At 54.5% G+C, this 23,028-nt stretch overlaps 1 protein-coding gene across 2 annotated transcripts in view; it reads left to right on the top strand.

The window, feature by feature from the left end:
- TLCD4 (TLC domain containing 4) overlaps positions 1-23,028 on the top strand; it is a 44,901-nt gene that overhangs the window by 12,399 nt on the left and 9,474 nt on the right. The window contains exons 4-8 of one of the 2 annotated variants that reach the window (XM_037051369.1): positions 3,285-3,374; positions 4,999-5,057; positions 7,044-7,138; positions 8,473-8,546; positions 12,323-12,649. In XM_037051369.1, coding sequence (XP_036907264.1) covers positions 3,285-3,374; positions 4,999-5,057; positions 7,044-7,138; positions 8,473-8,546; positions 12,323-12,641 — 637 coding nt within the window. In that variant the 3' untranslated portion in view covers positions 12,642-12,649. Of the gene's footprint in view, positions 1-3,284; positions 3,375-4,998; positions 5,058-7,043; positions 7,139-8,472; positions 8,547-12,322; positions 12,660-23,028 lie in introns of those variants that run through there. The other variant, XM_037051367.1, reaches the window with a different exon arrangement.

Here is a 23,028-nt window from a genome sequence, read left to right as displayed (position 1 = left end):
GAAAATCTAAGCTCAGTTGACCTTAGGAATACAAGAAAAGTATGAGGCAGATCTCATACAGGAAGAATTTAAAAATTTCTTATATTGAAAGACAGCAGGACACCTCGGTTCAGCTTCCCAGGCGGTGGGGTGCGAGGCAGGGAAGCCTACTGCAGCTGCTGGAGCGCGCCTGCCCTGCGCCTTCTCCTCTGGAACACCTTCGGTGACCAGCACGTGTCCGGTGGACAGGACGCAGAAATAAACATAAGCGGGGCCAGCAGCCTATATATAGCGTTGGCCGGCTGAGCCTGGGCAGGGAAGGTGACGCCACACCAGGGGAACAGCGTGTCTCTCTCTCAATGAACTTTGTAGCACAGTCTGGAGCCTTCCAGAATTCTTGTGCTCCAGGATTCTCAAGTAAAAATGGACTTTCACTTTAAACAAAAATAAGTGGAAGGGGAGTAAGGCATGTAAGGATGTAGAAAGTTGTGTTCGTTTTAGTTGCAAATTTTGCGTGTGCTACGGGGCAACACTTTTCGTTGTTTTTGTTTAGTGGGAGTGAGGGCTAACTGTAAAACGAATTCAGCAGGCCTCTAAAATTGCCATAATTGTCACCCAAACTACGAGGAGGGAGAATTCTCACTTTTTGGATGAAAAGAGCTGTGGCAGGTAGAATTTTGTCTGAAACGGAAGGGCTGTGACTTGTCTGCAGAATAGCGCGAAGAGAGTGCTCAGATGTAGGGCGCGCAAGATGCTCGTCACTGCTTTTTCAGAGCCTTTCTCACACGGAGGCAGGACCGTGGGAAGGGTCAGGAAGGGCAGGGGCCGTGCACTGTCCGGGGCTGAGTCCTGAACTGCCTTCAACTCCTGTTCTCATGGTTAGAGGTGGTGAAGGCCTTGGAATCTCGGAGAGCTGCTCTCAGACGGGGAAGGCGCAGGGGTGGGGGTGCGGTGGGGAGCGGTGGGGAGGATGACGCACTGAAAGGAGGAACTGGAAAAGCGCTTCTCCTGATTCGGTCTGGCCGGCCCGTCTCTGTCTGGGGCCACCATCAGGGAAACCTCTTGCCCACCCGAAAAAGGCATCTGGGATGATAGGCAGCTCGTGACTCTATTCAAATGCGCCCCCCGCCCCACCCATTTAGTCCCACTCCCCAGTGGAGCTGGGTCTGCGTGGTGCTGAGGCTGCCAGGTGGGGCATGCAAAGAGGGAAGAAACTTGTCTGCTTTTGAGTGAAGTAAACGTGCGTGTCTTGAAATGCAGCTTCCAATCAGGAAGCAGACAGCACCGCCCGAACGCCCGTCCCAGGCGATCGGAAAGAGTCTGTGCAGAGGCGTGGCCAGGCCACCCCTCGGGAGAGGGCAGGAGGGGAAAGGGCCCCTGGCGGTCACACCTGAGAGACAGCAGTTTAATTAAGTGTGAGTGAGCAATTGCGGTGCTCAATCGCTGCTTTTTTGGAGGGCACACGTACGTACAGGTTTTATTTCTGCCACAGCTGTGTCCACGTGTTTCCTTCGTCCTCCTGACTTGAACCCTTTTGTCGGAGCTGTGTCGTTTCTTTGGTGACGCTCATCATACACGTGAACAGCTAAGCCCAGGACTTCAAATTGCAGGTCTAAGAGGGTCATCATTCCCTTAAGAGTAAAGCACTGTCTTGGAATAAGCACAGTCATTTCTTTTCAACCCTCTTTGGGAAGAAATTGAAATATTTTACCTTGGGTAGCATTCTGGTGTTTTTTTTCAGACGTGAAGGAATCTACCTTTTGCTTTGCCAGGAACCTGGTTTTAAAGAAAGAAGTGTGAGCTTTTTACCCCCGGGAGTTCCTGAGAAAAGACGTTTGATGTGGTGTGCATGCAGAAGCCGGGGCCGCCGCAGGTGCGGTCCTTCACGGGGGCAGCTGGCCCTCGCGGGGGCGCCGACCTGCCGGCCGAGCTTGCCCGATGCCCCTCCGCGGGCCGGGGCCTCCACTGCTTCCCGCTCACCAGGGAGCTTTCGGCCGAGAGGGGAGCCCGAGGCCCGAGCACCAGAAACCCACAGTTAGACTTTTTCCGAAAGAATCTTTTTGATGTGAGGTTACTAAACCCTGAAACGGGTTTGTGAGAGGTTATGTGTTTTCTTCTCCCGGAACTTTTGAATGGCCACAGAAAGTATTTAGATGGAGCGTTCCTGTGCCCTCAAGGGTCCTCACACCGTTATCCCGCTGGGTTCCCGCCTGGGGGCGCTTGGCCTGAAGATCCCACCTTGTGATCCAAACACACCTGGTCAGTTAGTCACATGCCCATGTGGCCCTTTGGCACCGCAAAGGGCCCTTTGTCACCATCTTTAAATTGGTGTGAATCTTTGAACATTGAAATGTGATCATATGTAACTTGACATCGAGTTAGGGCCACATTATATATTAGATTAAGTATACTGACTTTTCAGGTTGAATCGTATTTTGTAATATCGAGATTTATGTTGGTTGATATATTTCACTTACTTTTAGAGACTTGGGGTCGTGCGGAGAGAGATTCATTGCACACCCTTGGTTCCTTTCATCCTGTATTCTAATGATGAGGAAGAAAACTTTGTCACTCATTAGCCAATCACAGAGCTTGGATATTGGTCCAACTATTCAGGTATTAGCAAGATACGCTCATAGTGACAGATGTTTTTCATCCAAACCTTGTTCCTTCCATCAGAGAAAACCTGGGTCTTGTGAGTGTTTTGCTTTCACTTGGCATTTCTTTCAAAAGCAGGTCTTTGTCAGGCATGGTTTTCTTTTGTCAGTCCTCAGTTTTCCTGCCAGGAAGCGCGTTCTTGTCAATGATAGCTTTCTCGCCGACACGGCGGGAAGTCAAGGGCAGTGACAGGCGTGAATCTGTGTTTCACGGGCCGTTCGACTTCTGATTCGAGGGTCCGGAGTTGGTTGAGGCCAGTAGACCTGGAGGGCACACTGCTAGCTGACCGCAGCAGGGGTTTGGTGGTCGGTGGGCGGGGAGGGGGTGGGGAAGGGGAAGGGAGGGGAGGGCCTGCCAGTCACTGTCTGTTTGCCCAGCCCGTCAGCTGCATCTTCAGATGCCCTTCTGCTTTGGAGCTTTTAACCAACAGGCGACTCAGCAGGTTTCCAGCCCGACCTGACCAGTTCCAGAGTGAAGGGGCCCCGGGATCTCCACGTGGTGATTCTGTGTTTTTCGAGCTCTCAGATGAGCTCCATCCGCGCACTAAATGGTTCTGGGTTCGACCGCTCCAGAGCGTTCAACGTGTCTCCAGAGTTAGTTTCCTGCGCAGAGTCTGACATCTTCACGGGCATTTCCTCTCATTTCAGAGTGGTGTCCACCTTCCACTCCCTGGTGGTTGGGATTTTAGGCCTGTACATATTCTTTTTCGACGAGGTGACCACTGCAGACCCATTTTGGTAAGCTGTTTCTTTCCAATGCAGTCAATGTGATTTATGCTTTGATGTCAATTATTAATCAGGACGTCTCTTACTGTGCTTTGAACAGCACACACAGCACACTGATGGTGTACGGTTTATTACAATGCTTGTGTTCAGCCTTATTTCCACAAGGCGCATTAACAGGATGTGTTTTAGATTTGAGTACAAACAGTGAGTACCACTGTGCCTCAGTGTCCCCACTGTCATCCAGACACAGGGGAGTATGAAAAATGGGGACCTGTGTACTGAGCTAGAGAGTAAAACCGAGCCATCGTAACCTCTGTCCTGAGCAACAGGGAGTTATTATGGCGACCAGATGGCCAACCTAAGACTCTGACCTTTGACCGGTCATTCGATGGTGAAGGTGTGAAGCCGAGGGGCAGAGGTGCTCATGGGGGCGGAGTTCGGGCGCACGGGGGGCGGACGGGCAGCACCAGTGACAGCTGCGTTCAGCAAAGGTGGGGGAACCCGTAAGGTGGTTCTTCTAGAGGAGATGGAAACGTCAGCCCTGTGGCGGAAATCTCACACACGGCCTCTCCTGGCATTTTGACGGGGACTCGGTTCAGCATAGTCTGGGAGGGGAGGCGTGCTGAGAAAGCGCCGCAGAGGGTGTGACGACCGAGCCCTGTCTGGAGGCCGCCTCTGTTGGCCTCTCCTTCACGAGCATGAAATTACGTCCGCCAAAGTTATGCCGCTAAGATACGTTTTCATTGGGAAGATTTTTCAGAATCAAAACAATTTTCAGTCTTTTTTAAAAGAAGATTTTATTTATTTATCTTTATAGGGGAAGGGAAGGAGAGAAGGAGAGAAATATCAATGTATGGTTGCCTCTCGTGGATCCCCTGCTGGGAACTGGCCTGCAACCCAGGCATGTGCCCTGACTGGGAATCGAACCGCAATCGTGTGGCTCACAGGCTCACGCTCAATCCACTGAGCTACACCAGCCAGGGCGAAAAGTTTTTTAGTTTTTATGTGAGCCACCACGAGAGGAGTAGAGTGCGTCATGTCAGGGACAGGCTAGGTGATTTCTTGAGGTTACTTGATTCTCTGGTTCATTTTAAGAAATTTAAAAAAAATGGGCCTCCAAATTCCATTCAAATCCTTTTTAAAACAAATCATGTGAAAATACATTTATAAAAAGTTGTCTTTTAGCCCTGGCTGGTGTAGCTCAGTGGATTGAGCGCAGGCCTGCGAACCAGAGAATCGCAGTTTGATTCCCAGTCAGGGCACATGCCTGGGTTGCAGGCCGGTTCCTTGCAGGCCAACTCCCAGCAGGGGATGCACAAAAGGCAACCATACATTGATGTTTCTCTCCCTCTCTCCTTCCCCTCTAAAGATAAATAAATAAATAAAATCATTAAAAAAAAAGTTGTCTTTTGGTAAAATGATTTTCCTAAAACTTTCAGCTAATCAATACAAGAAATGATTATTCGTGCAGTTAAAGATGTTACTGTAGCCAACTTATTACTGTGTGCAAATGACAATTCGCTGTTTGAGAATCTATGGAAAACATTTTGGTTATATTTAAATCTCAATTGAAAAAAGTAGCTGTCATCTATAACTCATGTGCTAAAAAGGACCTTTTTTTCAAAAATATTTATAGGGGTAGTTCATCCATCTCGAGAGTGAATATTGCTATTGCTTCGGGCTACCTCGTTTCGGGTACGTGGTATGTTCCTCACTGTTCCTTTTAAAGTTACTTGTGCAGTTACATTCGGGGAATGTGTAGTCTGTGCGTTTGAGTGACTGGCTCGAGAAGCTGTCGGTCCCGGGAGGAGGCAAGCATGCCTGCTGCCACGGCAGAACAGGGCGCGTTCCCGGCAGAATCGGAGCGTGGAGTGTTCCATCCCGCTGGGACCCGTCTGGCTAGCGACGGCCCCTTCCTGGCCCAGAGAGGCCCAGCCGCTCCCGCAGTTTCGGCCGTGGTGGCTCTCACTTGCAAAGGCCCCTGACGTGTCTCCCCAGGTCCACTGTGTACTGTTTTGGGAAAATTTGCAAAAGTAAGCTATTTTAGCTGTGATCAGTTCAGGTCCCATAATCTTTTATTCCACATCTTCCTGTGTGCCGGGTGGGGTGGGAGGAGCCTTTGATCCCAGAGGTGGGGGTGGGGGGTGGGCGTGGCCGGGCCTCGGCAGCCCAAGTGGCTTTGTGAAGGTCAGGCCAGCTCCATCAGCGAGAGAGAAGGCAGAGTCGTGGCGCGGGCATTGACTGGGGGCCCTGTTTAACTAACAGCGGAAAGGAAATCCAAGTGGCGACAGCCTTCAGCCTCACCACTGAGTGAGGGCTCAGAAACTTCCTGCCCTCGAAAGTGATGAAAGTTAGATTATCCGGAGCATGGGAATCCCCTTGGGGAGAGATGGCCTTGGAAGAAGAGGGAAGAGGCTCTGGGATGATTGGGTGGCCCAGTTCAGAGAAGAGTGAGTCACGTGAAGGCAGTGAAAAAAAATTATGCTCTTTTGGCCCAAAACGCTGTTTTTGACCAAGACAACACAGAATCCGCGCCGCATGCGCTGGCTCGTGGGTGCTGTCCGCTCAGAGAGTCCCCGGCGCCCTGGAGGTCTCGGGCGCAGGGTCCTCGGTGAGGCTTTTCCAGGGTAGACAGCTGTCCAGCCCGCTCACCGGGCAGAGCGGGAATGGGCCCCCTTTTGTCTAAACCAGGCCGAGGTACGGGGGAACCCTCTGCGCTCTCTCTCCCCGGAGAGCGTTGCTGGTCACGGTCACCACGCGGTGACTGAAATGAAGACGGCGCCCAGGGCAGGGCAGGCGCACCCAGGCGGGGTCGGCGGCCTCCGTGCCCGGTGCACCTTAGTTTCCCGATTTCCTCACTGGTGGCATTTACTTTCTCATTTAAAATTGGTAATCCAGTGATTTTTTTCTTGCGCTAAATAATTACATCCGTAATTTTTTTAAGTGTAAAAGAAGCCCCCGTGTTTTCTAAGCTCCGACCCCACAGAGCCTGGGTCCCCCGGTCGCCACTCGGCCCCACATATCGATGGCACGTTTGCCCACTGGGCAGTGAAAATCCTGGGGTCAACATGTTCAGGAGTTTCCGTCTGTTCAAGGAAACGCTGTTCGGAGCCGTGGTGCTTAGATTCAGGACCTTTTTAAAGAAACAGTGGTGCCTTGGCCTCTTCCCTTGTTTATCGTTTTCACAGGCATCACTCCTGGTGGCCCTTCGCTATTTTGAATTAACATTTGATCACACCCGTGTTAATTTTTAAACACGTCTTGTTAAATTTGTGTTACAAATGAGTTGGTCCTTTTCTACCTTGGCTGTGACCATCTCATCTATTTGAATTATTGCAGGGCTGGAAATCACTGCTTTAACCTTATTTCAAAATTGCTTTTTGCTCAGCAATAGAGTTTTCACTTCATTTAGACCCCGGGACACATTACTCGCTTGTGCTTTCAACAGTGTGCGGCCCCTGCTCAGTGCCCAGGGGTTGCAGGCCCTGCATGTGGCGTGGGGGACACGGTTATCGGGAAGTGGCGCCTGGCGGAGCAGCGGGTCCCCCGGCTCTGACCGAGGGACGCAGCCCTGTGGGCCCTGGGTGGCCTGGGGCGGGGGTGCTGGCAGAGGCTCAAACGCACTCGGAAGCGGTGCAGCCTCCTCCGGTGTGATGTCCTACCGAGTTTTTCTCCCCACAGATTTGCTGGCTCTCCTTCTGTATTGGAAAGTGATCGGCGACAAGTACTTTGTGATTCACCACTGCTCTGCGCTGTTGGCCTTCTACATCGTCCTGGTGCGTGCCAGGCGGGCCCACGTAGCCGCCCTCCCAGCGGGGGAGGGGTTGGGGGCGCAGGGGGGACGTACATGCAAACACGCAGGTCTTAGCTGCCTGGGACCAAGCCCAGACGCAGTCGGGGTTCCCCACCTGACGGGTTCTCTTGTCCACTCACAAAAACAAGGGCTTCACTTGGGTGTCTGTGTTGGGTGTTCATTTGCATTCATGGACTTTGGAAAGGCCGATGGCCCCAATTTTTTAAATTTTCACCTGAAACCTGTAGGATCGTCCAGCTATTGAAACTTGCCGGTCCTCCTGGATGCATTTATGATGAACTCTGCCGCTTGCCCTGGAGAGAAGGGATGTTACTCTGGGCAAAGCTCCTTAAAGGCAGGCAGGCAGCAGACACGGAAACCCCACCCTGACCAGAGGGAACTGTGACTTTAGCCAGAATTTGCTAACAGTCAAGTATCAAGGTTTGCAGTTTATTTCTCTGAAGATGTTAGTGCAGTTTAAACGTAACCCTTCAACAGCACCTCCCTCACTGGTGTTTCAGAGGGTTTTCTTGAGTTGGAGAGGGGCTGAGGTAAGGAGGAGCGGACTGCACGGAGCCTGGAGGTTCCCGAATGGCTGCCCACGCCCGTGAAAGCAAGTGCCACACCTAGTGCTTTGCCCTCCCAGGTGCAGAGGAGTGGGCAGGTGACGTGTCACCGTGTGCAGGAGGCAGCTTAGTGGTGCGCGCCTTGTGGTGCACTGGGGTTTTGCCCCAAGGAGGTGGGCTGAGGGGTCGGGCACCACAGAACACACGGGGGACCATGGTAAAGGCCCCGCAGGGCAGCGCCCGGGGCAAGTGGGTGACTCCGCAGCAACGCAGGGCGTGGAGAGACGGCTGCACTAACGCCTGTTACGTTTTGGCCTGAATACGGATGTCTGTAACACAAAATTCTGAGCCTGCAGAAACACAGGGGTGGGAAGTAAAACGTTTCCTGGGTCCGATTCCCCAGAGACAGCTTGGACCACACTCGTGTGTTCTTGAACCTCACGTGCTGTTACCAGTGGCTGTTTGCAGAATCTCCGCATTCAGCGTGAGGCAGCAGCCTGGGATCTGTCTCTGTGAGTGCATGGTGTGTGCGTGCGTGAGCACGAGTGTGCGACGCGCCCTTGTCTCTGGAAATCACTGGGGCACTCCAGTGGTGTTCCTAAGTTCTCGACTAGAGGAGGCTCTGTGCCACAGACCGGGCCCGCCCCAGGGTTGGTGGTCGTGTGGCGCTGGAGAACGCCGAACGTGTTCCGGGCGTCGGGAGGCTGGCTCGGGACGCGGCCCTGACAGTGCCTTTCCTGTCCTCGCCCAGAGAGACCGTGTGCTGGAGTACATCGGGAACGTCCGCCTGCTCTCGGAGCTCTCCAGCCCCTTCGTGAACCAGCGGTAGGTCACGGGCGCGGCCCCTCGCGTTCCCACCGTTTGTTTCCCCAGGGCCCCTGCGCGAGGCCGAGCGCCAGTGTGGACGTCGCTGTCCCCGGCTGTGGCGTTGCAGCCCTGGGCGGGCATGGGTCCCCTTCCTTCTCTGGACTCGGGCCTGTCCTTTCGGCCCTTCTGCCCTTTCAGGCTAGGTTCCTCCTCGGGTGTTCGCTGGAATTGTTCCGTGAGCACCACCCGTGGCTTTCAGGGTCAAGTGCAGAAACATCCGTCCGGGGCCTAGTTGCCTCTGTGCGGCCGCTGTGGCTGGTCACCCCAGTGTCCTGCTGCCTGCTCCCGTATGTCCCGACGCCACGTGCCCGGTCTGTCCCGGAGCCCCATCTGTCTACTTTGCCAGAGGCAGCCCCTCGAAGGCTGGTGGCCCTGCGGTCCCCTGGGCCCTGCTCTCGGCTTCTCCCTGGGCGAACACTCTGGTCACAGTTTCAGCTCTTACCTGGTCGCTCACTTCGGGGTGCTGGGCTTTGCAGGAATTTTAGAATCCGAGCAACTCGAGGGGCACCAGCAGGCCACTTCCTCACTCTGACCTTGGATGGGCTGGGGTTGCTTTCCGCAAGAAAGGGGTGTGTGGGGCTCCCGTTGCCTGCTCCTGCTCCTGCTCCTCGGTGCTCTGGCCCAGAGCCCTCTCCCCCCAGGGGCCCCATGGGCTCAGCCCGTCTGGGACGGAGTGCCCCGCCTTCCCCGCGTGTCTGCTGTGACTGTCCTGCTCTCCACTCAGCCCGTGGCCTGGCCGCTCTCCCAACACGGGCATCACCTGGGGCTCTGCCTCCGTCTGTATGTGGCACATCGGCAGGGGCCACCATCGCACCTCCAAGGTCCTCCTTGTCTGTCCCACCTGCTCTCTGTCTGCGCCACGCAGCCTGTTGTTATTGTTGTGGAAAGTTCTCCTGGACGGGGTTGAGGGGAGGGCGGCGGGGGTGCGTGCAGCAAACCAGGCTCACCGGCCAACTCCCGGCTGTTTTTATAAAGAAGTCTCAGTGTTTACACAGCTACTCCCACACCACAGCGTGGACCCCACTCCTTGTGACGGACAGTGTGGAGTGGCCACAGCCCACCTCTGGGTGTCCCTGCCCCCTGTCTCTAGTCCTGTCCCCAATCATCACGCTTCTCGGTCATCTTCCACCTTCCACGGCGGGCGCCCTGCACACAGACAGAAGCGAGTGGGGCTGCCTGCAGAGGTGCCCGTGGCCCCGCCCATGGCCCCCGCCCACGGCCCACGGGCCCCCTCCCACAGGGTGACCCCGGGCCCTTTCCCGCCTGTGGCGCAGGGAGCCCTCCAAGTGTCCGTCCAGCCTCTTCTGCTGTGCTTCCCCTCACACGCCTCTTCTTGCGCCTGCCTGCCACGGGCTGGAAGGGCCTCCCGACTCCTCAGCCATTCTTCGGGACCCCACCCAGCCTCTGTGCCCTCTCCCTGCAAAGCCGCCTGGCCCGGTGGGCGCCCCTGCCCTGCACTTTCCCAGCCGTGGCCTGTAGTCACACTGCGGTGACGAATGGGTGTCCTCGCAGAGTCCTGGCTCCCTCCTTTCTCTTCCTGTGTCTGCATCTCAGCAAACGAGGCTGTGGGGGATGGTGGAAGGCACCTTCTCCGAGCCAGAGGTCCCAAGCCCCTGAGTCTCCAGAGCACTGTTTGTCAGATGGAAGTGCTTCCACGCTGGGGGTGTCGCATTTGCCGCCCGGCCACGCATGGGTCAGCTGCGGCCCGGGCGCCGGTGGCCCAGCTCTGCCGGGAGCTTGTCCAGGGTTGCCCACAAAGGTCCAGTGTGTTTTCCCAGCGCCGCTTGTTAAAATTCTCTTCATTCCTCTGGAGCTCACAGTCCCAGCACTGGCCCCCCCTCCCCATCCCTGCAGCCTTGCAGGGCGCTGTGTCAGCCCCTCGGCTCCCACCAGCGGGGCCCCGCGGGGTGGGGGGGGTCTCTTCCTCCTGTCCTCTTCCCTCACGTCTTCCTCTCTTCCTGCACCTGCCAGTCAGCCCGGACCCCCTTCCAAATGTGCCTCAGGGCAGATGACACTGACAAGCCAGACGGGGGCGGGGGCGGGAGCACAAAACACCCGCGGGATGTTCCTTAGTCTGTGAATGGGGTTGTGAGGGCCACACCACAGGGACCTCCCAGGAAGGTTCATCAGAGCTCCGGTCCCTTCAGGAGGGCGGTGGGGGGTGGGGGTGGGGAGAGGCGCAGACAGACCCAAGGCACACTTCCCTCTGTGGGCCAGAGGGAGGCGGCGTGCGGGGACTCTGCCGTCAGTCCTTTCCTACCTGGCTCTCCAGGATGTGGGCTGGGGGTGACAAGCGCTCCCCCCACCCGGGACGGTTGCTGGGAAGAACCTCACAGGGTTAGCCCCACCTTGCTGGCACGAGAGCCATCCAGTTAGGGGAGAAGGCGTGGGTCCTGACAAAGTCGGTGGTCCTCCTGACTTGAGAGAGGAAGACAAGGCCAAGTGTATGAACATGATTTCCCCTGGACTTAACCCATGTGTTTTTCCCTTTAAGAGAGAGTGGCGTGAGCGTGGGAGACAGTGTGGGGACGGCCTGCAGTCTGGGTGTGCAGATCATGGCCTTCCTGGACGCCAGGAACTCAGAGTGAGGGAAGTGTGTGGGGAACAGGCTGAGTGCAGTGTCGGGCTCTCGGCCCCAGGGAGCAGGGCTAGAGAAGGGAGAACTGCCAGGCTGGTGCCACCGTCATGCAGGGTGGGCTGGGGACTGGCCTGGTTCTCCTGGGGGCCTTGGAATGGAATGTCAGGAGGGGCCACAGAGAGTTCCTGGAGACGAGGTGGCAAGACTTGGCCAGGGTGACGGAGTCCATTGGGACCCCTGGGGGAGGTCGGGAGGCGGGACGGGAGACAGGTGGTGTCCTGGGGCTGTGGTCATTGAGGGAGGAGTTAGACTTGGAGTGTCACATGAGTTTGTGTCTGAGGATCGGAGGGCAAAGAGCCTCGGGGGGGGGGGGGGCACGGTGGAGCCAAGGAGAGGCAGAGCTCTGGGGAGGGTGGAGCGGCCCATGGCCCCTGGTCCCCGAGAAGCACAGGTCTGTGAGGGACGGCCCCGGAAGCAGCGACAGAGGATGGAGGGGAGTCTGGGGGTGGCAGTCACCTGCCTTTGAAAAGGCCACTGGGGTCGAGGCTGGGATGGACCCACTGTGGTGGTCCCAGAGGTGGCAGGTTTCTCTTGGAGGGGAATGTGGCCCACTGCACGGGGTTGGAAGGATGGCAGGCGTGTCTTCCAGTGTCGGGGAGACCGGAGGAGGGAGCACTTGGGAAAGGGAGGGGAAGAGCCACCTGTGGTTGGGGAACTGGGTGGAGCAGGGGAGGGGGCTGGGCAGTGGCAGGTGGGGGCGCCAGCAGGGGGCCGGGGCCAGCGGAGGAGGCGCTGCAGGCTGTGGGCCCTGGGTGCGAGGATTTCGTGGTCACTCACTGGGCTGCCGATGCTGCTGGGAGGTGGAGGTGGTGCGCCTTTGTTGCTTCCCAGCGCGTTCTTGCTGACCCCCGGGTTGCTGGGGTCCGCGGCTTGTCTCGGAGCCCAGGTTCCTGTGCTGGGAGCGTCGGAGACGTGGGTCCTGGGGGTCCCCCTGCGCCTGGGCGGCTTTGCACCGGCGCGCACACCCCTGTAGCTGCTTGGCCTCTTCGTCCGAACCTTAGGGGGTGCTTGCTGAATTTTAAAGACTAAGAACCAGACTGAAAAGGGCGAGCCCCCCGAAATGCAGAGTTAATGTGATGCTTCACCCCTTCTCCAGGTGGTTCCTGGAGACCCTGAAGTACCCCAAGTTCTCCAGGGCCAACGTGGCCAACGGCGTGCTCATGACCTCGGTCTTCTTCCTCGTGCGCATCGCCGCCATCCCACCCCTGTACCACTTCCTGTGCTCGGCGGTCGGCACCGAGCCCTTCGTGAGGCTCGGGCCAGTCACCCAGGTCGTCTGGGTGGTCACGAGCTTCGTGCTGGACTCGATGAACGTCATGTGGATGGTCAAAATTTCCAGGGGCTGCCTCAAGGTGCTGTCGCTCCTCAGGGACGAGAAAGCCCGCGGCGCCCTGCAGAACGGGAAGCTGGCCTGAGCGTCCGCCGGCACCGCAGCTGCCTTCGGCGTCTGCCCCTGTCTCCTGTCGTCCAGGGCCCCCGGGCCTCTTCTGTCGACTCTTACCTTTGGAAAAGGGAAGCTAAAACTCTGACTTCAATCCCAAGATGTGTCTTCTGATTTCCTTCTGCATTACAAGCATGGGCAAAATCTTAAAGGTTTAAATAAAAGGGTGTAAACCAGCCCGTCAGCTGGCGCCGGCATCTCTCTCCGGAGGGGGCGGCGTGCCCGGTGCAGCCCACGCCCCCCGGTTCCCAGTGCTGCGGGGAGAGGGGCCCTGCTCTGCAGTGGAAGCCAGGCCTCAGCGTAGCACCGCGCCACGCTCCTGGCCTACGATGGGCCTAATTTCTAAATCGCTGGAATGTTCTTTTGCTGAGGCCGTTGCAGCGACGCGTTTTTCATTCAGACAGGCCAGCATCTGTTAATGATGAAGCCTTTTCCTTCCTTGGGCATATTTAATTAGTTCCGTTATGGAAAACACTTCCTGCATTTTCAGGTTCTTCAGACATCACTTTGTTATTCCCGTGTGTAGAATTCTGTTGAATTATTGCGTTTTTATTCTGCAGTGAGCTTTGAGACAGGTCTTGGAGAGCTCCGAGCGGATGCCTTCCTCCTTCGGAGAGTGCGTGCCGCAGGGGACTCCTGGGGCTTGGGGGGTGGTCACTGGGAGGGAGCCTTACCACTCCCTGCCTCTCGGCTCCCCTGGAAGTTTTTATATGAAAAATATATTCTTTCTGTTCATGAAACATGCCCCGAGTCCAGAACCCAGCACCCTCAGTACCAAAGTCTTAGGAAGCGTGTGTTTATCATACTCCTGAGATGGGCCTTGTTTTGACGAGATCAACATGACAAAAAAATCAGTAACTCATATTTTAGTCCGAGTTTACCCTCACGCTTGCTTTAGTTAGCGCTCTGAGATTTCTGTTTATCTCGAAGGACAGGAAGAGCGCGCTCATTTAACCCAGGAGTTCTGATCACCTGGACTATTGCCTTCTGTGGTGATCGGTGGCTGGGGACTCTGGTTTCTGCTCTGCTTGTGTTTGTTTCTGCTTTGGTTCTGCCAACCCAGATATAGAGTCACGGCTTTCGCGTTTTCCTCAAGGACTTGACCTTAATGATGGTCCTTAACGAAGAAAAACACATTTAGTTTAACCGGTGGTGAGTGCTGAATATAACTGAACTCCAACCAAAAGACCCCTTTCCTCCCTCACTTTGCCCGGTTTTCACGGTTCACGTGGGGAGGGCGACGGGAGGCTGGCTGGACACTTCAAAACGTTGAATTAGATTGGCTGCCCACGGCAGACAGAGCCGCTGATGTCCGAGAACGTTTAATGAAGGCAGCTGGAACCTCAGCCAATGACCCAGTAATCAAATGAGTGATTGGTGTCTCCTAGGTGCACCTGTTTTTGAAAAGCTTAATTAAAGTAACGTAAAAATACAGGTACGTGTGTTTAAAGCTACCGACACGACCCTGCTCATTTGTTCCCGAGCCGGCTGCCCCCCACGGCCAGCCCTGACCGGTGAGCGGGGGCGGGGGCTTCGAGGGAGGAGCGAAAGCCGCGGCTTTACCTTCTTGTCCTGCTCTTTGGCAAGAGAACGGGCTTTTAAGAAGGGAGAGGTTTATGTTAGAAAACTAGTTTGGAGGTGAGTTGCTTTAGAAAGGAAGACAACTCAACAGAAGTGTCTTTGGCTCCGAGTATTTCCGTGCTCCCTGAACACGGACGCCCACCTGCCTTCGCAGGAAGTTGAGCTGCTTTCCCCGCGCCGGCTGTTTCATGCTGAAAACTTCGTTTTTACCCCCACGGCAGCCCCTCTGATTCTGACGGCCGCTCATGAACCAAATGTTATGATACAAGTGTTACGATACAAATGTTTTGCACGAATGTTTCTTATGCCCTTAGGCAGCCATTGTTATTTCAGCCGGCTTTGTGATAGCCAGCCCGGCAGCCAGATTCGAGGCCCAAAGTGACTCTACACATTTCTCCAGCCACAGCCCCGTGGGACGGTAGAGGCACCTTCACGCCGCTGCGGTGCTCCTGTCCCAGCTGGGCCGGAGCGGCGTGGCCGCCTGCTCCTGCCGCCCGCGGTGCACGCGGTTACAGCCGGGGCGCTCCGTTCGCGAAACAAGTTCTTCACATGTTACGTGACAAACTTTTTGCTAGAATATTGCCTATGAAGTATTTTGACTGTATGGGTTAATTTCAATGATTCTACTTGGCATTCTGATTTTAAGGACTTCTGTTCAAATATTTATAGAAAATAAAAGCAAGTTGATATAAATTTTTAAGCAACTCTATTTTTGGAGAAAAAGAGTAGTCACAACCTATAACTATGAAGATGCTCTTTGAATGTGTCATTGTCTAGAAAATAAAAATTCTCACAAAATGTTGAAAACGAATGCAAATCAACTAAACAGCACGCGACACCGTGGATTCTGCATTAGGTAGCTTATTGTGTTTGGGAGAATTGAAAAATTATGAGCTCCAGTTTCTAGAGTTGGCACTCTTGTGTCTAACATCATTTTAAATCATTTAAAAATCATCTTTCATCATTTAAATGATCAATGTTTGCATCACCCCCGAAGACTCGGGGTGGAGTCGGACCCGCACGGAGACCCGGCTCAGACCGTGCCTCCAAACCTCACAGGAAGCGCAGGCGCAGTCGTCCGTCCGCCTCCGGTTTGACCTCATTTCCCAGGGTTGGGCCTTGCGTTGTGCACCGTCCCGGAGACCGGGTGGTCGCCGGCTGATGAGAGGGCTTGGGCCTCAGTCACGCCGTTGGGTATCATGTGTTTGGGAACGGTCTTCTCATGGAGAAACACAGGGAAAACGTGCTGTAATGTTTGGGTTTGCTGTTTCATTTCTAAGGGACACAAACGCGCCCCAGAAGCTGTGATGACAGTAAATGTTTGCCTGAGTTTCAGGGTCTGGGTCCCTCTGAACTCCAGACAGCTGAGTGTCCCTGCGCGTCGACGGGGAACGGTCTGCGTGCTGGAAGTCACGGGAGAGGCCGTGCAGCTGCTGACGTCCTCGGTCACGCTTCACAGAAGGCTGTGAGTTGACGTGTTTTGGATCCGAAGAAGCACTTGAGTGGCCTGTCAGGACTGTGGCACGAAGTGTCTGCATGGGGCCAGCCAGCAGAGTGGGGACACCCTCCTGTGTCAGAGGCTGTGGCCCAGACCTTGCCAGCCTTAACCACACCCAGCCCACGACAGCCCTCAAAAGCTGCCACGAAGTCCCAGCAGGAAACCTGACGTGGGAGACAAAGCAGCTGGGGGCCCCTGGGACAGAGAGCTCCGGTGCCCCTCCCTCCATCTAGGGGTCACTCCCCTGAGCCCTCCTGTCCGCCCCCCACACCTGCTAATGCCCCAACCATGGCATCAGCGCCTCCCTGCCTGCTGGGTGCTGACACCTTTCTGGGTCAACTTCTGAGACCTCTGCCTACCTATAAGCTTCCTGGTCGCCTGTTCTGTCATTGAAAAAAAAAATTGCAGGAAGTGTAAGCAGTGATCAGACAACCCCTAATTTATTAAGAGGCTATAGGAAGCCATGTAGCATTTCATGAAGCTTGTTCCCAGCAGGCAGCAAAACTAATAAACGCTCTGGTTTTATGGAGACACCGCGGTGGCTTCTCTTTTTTCTCAAACCGGTTTGGCCAGACAGCGCACCTCCGCTGGGGAGCCGCTGTAGGTGGTGTGTTATTACCCGGGCAGCCCTCCTGGGCCCCCAGGATGCAGGGTGCCCGTCACCAGGGCGCAAGGAGACCAGGCTGGTGGGCGGCAGCATCAGAGAGGGCCCTCCTCCTCATCCGACCTACTTACGGGCACATTTCTCCTGAAAATAAGTTTGCCGGCAAATTCGGGGTTTCCCAGGTACGACGTGCAGGGATTTGGGCCCGGGCCCCTTCCGGCCCAGCCCTCAAACTGCCTCTCCCGGCTTCGATGGGGGCCGTCCCCGCACTGGGGGGTATTTCAGACCCTGGTGAGGAAGGGTGGGCAGGCTGCTGCTGGGGGCGGCTGGGTTGGGTGGAAAACGTTTACACCGATGTCCTCGGTGACGCAATACTCGCGACATCAGGCCCTCTACTTAAGACCAAAACCCACGAGGACTATTTATTAATCTCAAAGATACAAACGCAGTACCTCTGGCTGAAAACTCACCCCTGTCACCTGCGCATTAATTTTTTTATGTCTTTATGTAAATTCTGTAATTAAACGTGCACTAAGGCATTGGCTATGTCTTGGTTAATGGAGCCTAAAAATATCACGAAATAAAATGTGCGACATATTTTCATTTCTTGCTTGGATGGCTTCCAGTTTGATATGTCTACTTTTCACTGATGGAATTTTTGCACAGATAAAGTCCTAACTTGTAACTAGACTCGGTTATGAAATTTTGGGGTAATGGTTAGGGTTCGTGATCATTTTAGACGTGGATTTCATTTGAAAAAGTCACTTGGAAACTGCGGTAAACATAGCAGCTAGAGCGGTGGGTAGACTTTTTCTCCCGAGACCCTGTTGCATTAATATGTAATCCTGAGAAAGACGTCGGAAGTCTCTCAAAATGAATTGAACAGTGTTGAGACCACGCCTTCTAACTTATTTCCAGAAGGCTGAAGAATTTTGGCTCCCTTTACAAAAAACGTGAGACTTGGGAGCTTAGAAATTAGGGTTCCTCAGACTTATTGGCAGTTAAAACAGTAACTCGGGTATTTCCTTTGGTGTCTGGTTGTGCTCTATGTGGTGAATAAAGATATTTAGGTTAATCTCGTGACACTCTGCAATGTTTGTATTTGTTGGTGGGTGTGCCGTCTGAAAGCACATGCAAGTTCAAAGCAATACTCTTCATGTTCCACAAGGTCTGGCAGTTTAAGTTAATATTCACACTGAGGATGTGTATAAAATCAATATCCTATGTATAAATCACCCCTCTGCCCAACCACACGAATATGGTGCAAGGCTTTGTATTTTGCGAAAAAAATAAATAAAATAAAATCACAATTATTTAATGCAAAAGTTTGAGTCTGCCCAGTGCACATTTTAATAGTCATTAGTGATAGATGGATGATAAAAGTTGCTTTCCTCAAATCCAATGATGTGTCGTGGCACCCCAATCCTGAAGTTCACCAGGCGTAGGGCCTGTTTGGCCAAGACCTCCCACCCCCACCCTCTGGCCGGTCCAGGTTCGTGCCCTCCTGCCCCTGAGGCCCCCCACCTTGGACCACAGGCCTGCACATGTCCCAGCAGCGCCCACATGTGGAAGGGACGATGCTGTCTGATCAGGCGGCCCTCGGAGATCAAGGAAAACCCTGACGCCGAGTTTCCACCTCCTCCTGTCTGTGTCTGGGGCTCTGCGGTGGCCTCTGCTGGTTTCCACCCAGCGTCTCCGCCCCGCTCCTGCCCTCGGGTCACCATGGCCGGGGTCTGGGCCATGGTGTCCGAACCCGCCTCTGCGGGAAGCCGAGCAGCCACCCAGCGGCCTGGAGTGCATCACCCTCGGTGGAGTCAAGGCCATGGGCCACATTTGGGACCAGACCGAGGGCTGAGCACGCCCTGGGGAGGAATGGCGGGGACTCGGCACTGAAACACCAGGCCCCACTCACTGTCAGGCTCCAGGGAGCAGGGGACACGGTGAGAGAGGCCTCTGTGCGGCCTCTCCCCTGGAGGTGCTCCCCACCCTTTCCGGGGGGCCTGGCAGGTGCACACTCTCGGGGACTCGGCAAACTGGCATCGCCGCCCCGTCTGGTCCAGCGACTGGTGAGTGGTCCACGTTCAGGGCGCACGGGCTTGTGTCTTTCCAAGAGCCTTTATGGCCACGCTGTCCTGCCCCGGCCATCTGGTCGTGTGAGCACATCAGCGTGAAACTCCACACGCTTGCGGAGCTGGCGCAGTGGGGCCGTGGCCGGGCGGGCAGCGGAAGGGGGCTGCGGGCTGCGCTCTCTCGCGGATGCAATGCTGGGGGAGACGGGAGTTTGGAAAGGATGACACAGATCAGCAAGGATCAGGGACTTCTGGGAACAGGAACAGTAAGGTAAGAACACGCTGTGTGTGCGTTGCTTTGCATTTTTCGTGGTGCCCATGGAGGGCAGTTCCTATCCCTGGTCCACGAATGCTCGTCTTTTCTGTATTACAATTCAGTATGCGCCTCATTCAGTGGGGGCCTCTGCGTGTCCGCATCCGCCTGTGGCTGTGGTGCGTGTGTGCAGGCTGCGTGTGTTTTCCCCGATGCCCACGCCAGGCCCTTCCTGGAGGCAGGACAGTGTGGCCGCTGGGTTGCAACCAGGTCCTGCTGGGCCACCTGGGCCATGGAATAGCGGCTCGGCCTGCGCCAGTGACCCCCAACCCAACCCTGCTGACCATGACGCTTCTAGGGGCGACGCCTGCTGTTTGGCAGGATGGCCGCAACGGCCTTGGATGGAATGAGCCGTTTTCAGGGGTTTCACGGGACGCAGGCAGGAAGGACGAGTGAGTGGATGTTGCAGGGACAGGCGGGCTGAGCGACGCGCATCGGGAAGAGCCAGGCTCCGGGGAGCCCGTGATGACTGCGAGGAGGCGTCGCCGAGTCTGCGTCTGATTTCTTCTTTGTAACAAGATGATGTGTGAAGGTCTCCGAGGTTCCAACTCGCCCACCCTGCTCGCTAGAGCGTGGGTTTGAAACAAGAACAGGTGAGCACGGGGGGCGAGGGGCGCTTGCGGCTTGGTCCCCAGTTGGAATGACTTCTGTGGCAGCATCTCAGCATTTGGGGACCGCGAGGATGGCACAGGCTGGGGACGCACACAGGGGCCAGCCCAGGTTCCCATTCTGTCTGTGCCGTGGGCCAGTGACCTGCCTGGGCCAGCGCTGTCCTTTTGCTGGCCCTTTTCCATCTGAGAAGTGGGTGACTGGAAGGCCCCTTTCCTCTCAAGTCCCAACATTCTATGACCATGGTCATTCGAATCCAGGTTGGGAGACAGCCCTGAATTCCTGCCAGACAGAATTCTGGAGCCCGGGTGTTGTGCCCTGGCTGGGTGGCACAGTTGATTAGAGCATTGTCCGGAGGCACCAAGGTCGAGGGTTCGATCCCTGGTCTGGGCACATGAAGGAATCAACCAATGAAAGCATGAATGAGTGGAGCAACAAGTCAGTGTTTTTCTCTCCCCGCCCCCTTTCCACTCTCTCCCTCCCTCTGTCTCTGCAATCAGCACATGGGACATTGGTCTCAACTGTGTGCGTTTTGGGAGGTGGCTGGAGTTGCGTGACTTTGACTGTGACTCTGTGCCCTTGGATAAGGCCTCTTGTTTCTGTCTCCATCTGTCTGCCCTGCAAGGGGAGATGGTATCTCCTGCAGACCCAGAGCCTCGCCAAAAAGGCCGACTGCTTCCACATCATTAGGGGAGAGAGATAAGTTTTAATGAGGTCCTTGTTGGGAGCCAACCAGCAGCTGTCCCTGGACACAGGCAGGACGGATGAGATGCATCTGCACAGCAGAGGCAACTCTGGCTGGACTTCCTGTCTCTCTCCCTGCATGTCTGTCTTTGCGACTCATAGGTGGTGGGATTGTTAGACAGCTGCATTTCAGGCCCAATGACCTGCATAGTTCCAATGAAGTTGTATAAAATAATTTCTTGGCCAGAGAACAAAGTCCCCCCTAATGAAGTAGCCCCTGAATATCTAAAAGTTGATGGAGTAACAGCCCCTCCTCCACCTTGGACAGGAATATGTGTTACTTAGAATTAGACAGACAAAGAAGCAGGAAAGCAGGTTCGCTATTACAAACTGAGCACGTAGCAACAATTATCAAGGAGTCAGAGTCCATAGTACATAAAGAAACATTTTAGACAGAAAGATAGATAGCAAAGTTAGACACCACAAAGGCCTTGTAATGAACTTCCTATAATCTCTGCTCGGTCTAGTGTTTCCTTTTTTCCCATGCCAAATTCTAAGAACTTTAATAAACATCTATTCACCAATGAGACATTTAAAACTTTGTCCATACAGCTATTTCTAATTGTCTGATTAATAGCTCTCCTGGTCAAAACCACCTTTGTTTACCATAACCGAAACTATGGAATTTCCTGTACTTTTCCGAGTTACCTCTGTATTGGTTTTTTCTGCTGAACTGATCACGCCATCCACCTGTTTCTTTAATGTTATGTAACAACCTCTATAAAAATAAAGCCTAAATCAAACTCTGCGAGTTCAGTCAGACCCAAGAGGCTGGCTGTTCTCTGGCATCCAGTCGGGTGTCTGACTCTTCATTCGTCGCCTGCGCCGTCCATCCTTCGGGGACCCTGAGACCTGCCGAGGCTGGACCCTGGCAGGTACTTTCTCACCATATTTGAGGCCAAGTGGATTTTTGAAATACTCTTCCAAGTGTTAATCTTTGGAAGATTTAAACATCCAAATATGGAAACCTCTTTCTCTCCCTCTCTCTTTTCCTTCCTCCCTTCCTTCTTTCCTTCCTTCCCCTCCCTCCCCTTCCCTCCCCCTCTCTCTCTGATTCCGAGAGCACGTTTATTAAAGCCAGGTGCAGTGAAACAAGGAGGTTAGGACCCAAGACGCCCGGGAGAGCCTCTAGGTGGGCCTGCCTGGGTTCCCTAGAAACGCTGTAGGAAGGAAGTGAGCCTAACGTAGATTCTTAAAATTAAAAAGATTTTTAAGTGTTAATTTCATTTTTGCCACAGAAATAGAGCCTGCTGACTGTGATGAAAGAGCCAGAAATATGATCCGTGATCTGGCCACACAAAAACGACCGTGGTTCGTGTTTTAATGTTTCCCTATAGCAACTTTTTCTGCGCGGTTGTTTGGCCCTCGCCTAAGCTCGTAAGACAGTGACCGTTTGGGACGGGCGTCCTGGCAGCAGTTCGGAGAGAATCGGTGGACTCGGAAGCAGTGCCGGCTGTGGTCCCTGATGCCCGCCGGGCAGCTGCACTTCTGCGACGAGAAGACGGTTTTAATGGGGGCCCCCACTGTCCAGCCCTCTGTCTCCTGCTTTAACAGTCTGTGCCTGGGATCCCACACTTTCCCACCAGTTTTGGCTCTGGGCCTAGATTTGGACAGAGACCCCTGCTCGCCCCCCCGAGAGGCCCCTGTGCCCCCGAGGGAGTCAGCCGGCTAGAGCTGCAGCCGTGCCAGAAGCAGTGTTTTATCGTCGTGACCAGTCCGCGTGTGCTCAGGCTCTGAGTGACGACGGTGGTCTGCTCTCTGTCGCAAGCGCTGCAACCCCCAACGATGCCCCGGGGAAGCCACGTCAGTCGTGTCCGGCCGACGGCGGACAGCGTCTCAACCTCTGAGGTGCAAGATCATGAAAAATACGTGCATCTAAGAACCGACCTGCGGATGGCGGATGGTCTTCATCGGGCCCTCACTTAGGAAACCAATCATAAAATTATCTTAGGGAGCTCGTTTAGTGCGTTAAAAATATTTGAATAACCACTCTGGTCTGCATACAACGAGGTGTACTTATATGGACCACGTTCTTTTACTTTTTATTTTTTGCAGCAGCAGACAATGGTAGGCCGAGCTTCCAGGCCACAAACAACTCACCTACGGGAAGGATGGGGCGGTTTTCTTTGGTCCTATTAATGTCCCCTCGCGGAGAGCCGTCGGTGCCATCTGACGATACTTGAAACCTGCAGCCTTTTCTTGCCAAGATGTGTTGTTACGACATAAAAATCCAGCAGTAGCAAGGCTAGCAGATTTTTGGCTTCAGCTTCCAAGCTGAGGGCACACGCAGCGCAAATTCAGAAGAAGAAGGACGCATACAAAGTTGTGCTGAATGCACTAACCTGCTTTTCCCCCAACTCCCCTTAAGAAACACAGCGAGATGGACTGGGCGTGACGCGCACGCCCAGGTCCTCACGGATCCGTCCAGCAGTATCAACTCATGTGGCCGCCACGCCAGCCAGGAAAAAGAGTGTCTCTGTGACCCAAGCCCCAGACCCCACCCCCCAGCCCGAAACTACCCCTGCCCTCCTCAACACAGTCTGGTCTTTTAGTGTAAGTCCCAAGTCCCCAACCCATCGAAGTATCAGGAAAATGAGAGAAAAAGGAAAGAAACACTTCTTAAGTGATCACGGATCACACAGTCACACGGAAAAATCTAAGTGTCGTAATTTCCTCATTTGAAGTGCTGTGGCTACATTGATATATATCACTACTCTTCTTTCGGGTGACTTTGTCATTTTTTAAAATCATTCATATTGACCTGAATAGTAAATTCAACATAATACCCTAGTCACACATTCCGGCGGAAACATGATATACTTCTAACCAGGCCGGGTCAGGCCCTGAGTGGGGTCCCATTTCAGCTTGGGACGTAAGCGCTGTGGGGACTGACCCCCACGTGGCTGTGTGAGCTCTACGCCCCTCACTGGACAGACTGTGTGT

This window comes from Sturnira hondurensis, unplaced genomic scaffold (assembly GCF_014824575.4).
Source record: "Sturnira hondurensis isolate 20B ecotype Veracruz unplaced genomic scaffold, ASM1482457v3 Scaffold0007217, whole genome shotgun sequence".
Lineage (NCBI taxonomy): Eukaryota > Metazoa > Chordata > Mammalia > Chiroptera > Phyllostomidae > Sturnira > Sturnira hondurensis.
The sequence above is the reverse complement of the archived record's forward strand: the minus strand, read 5'-3'. Positions and strand labels throughout refer to the sequence as shown.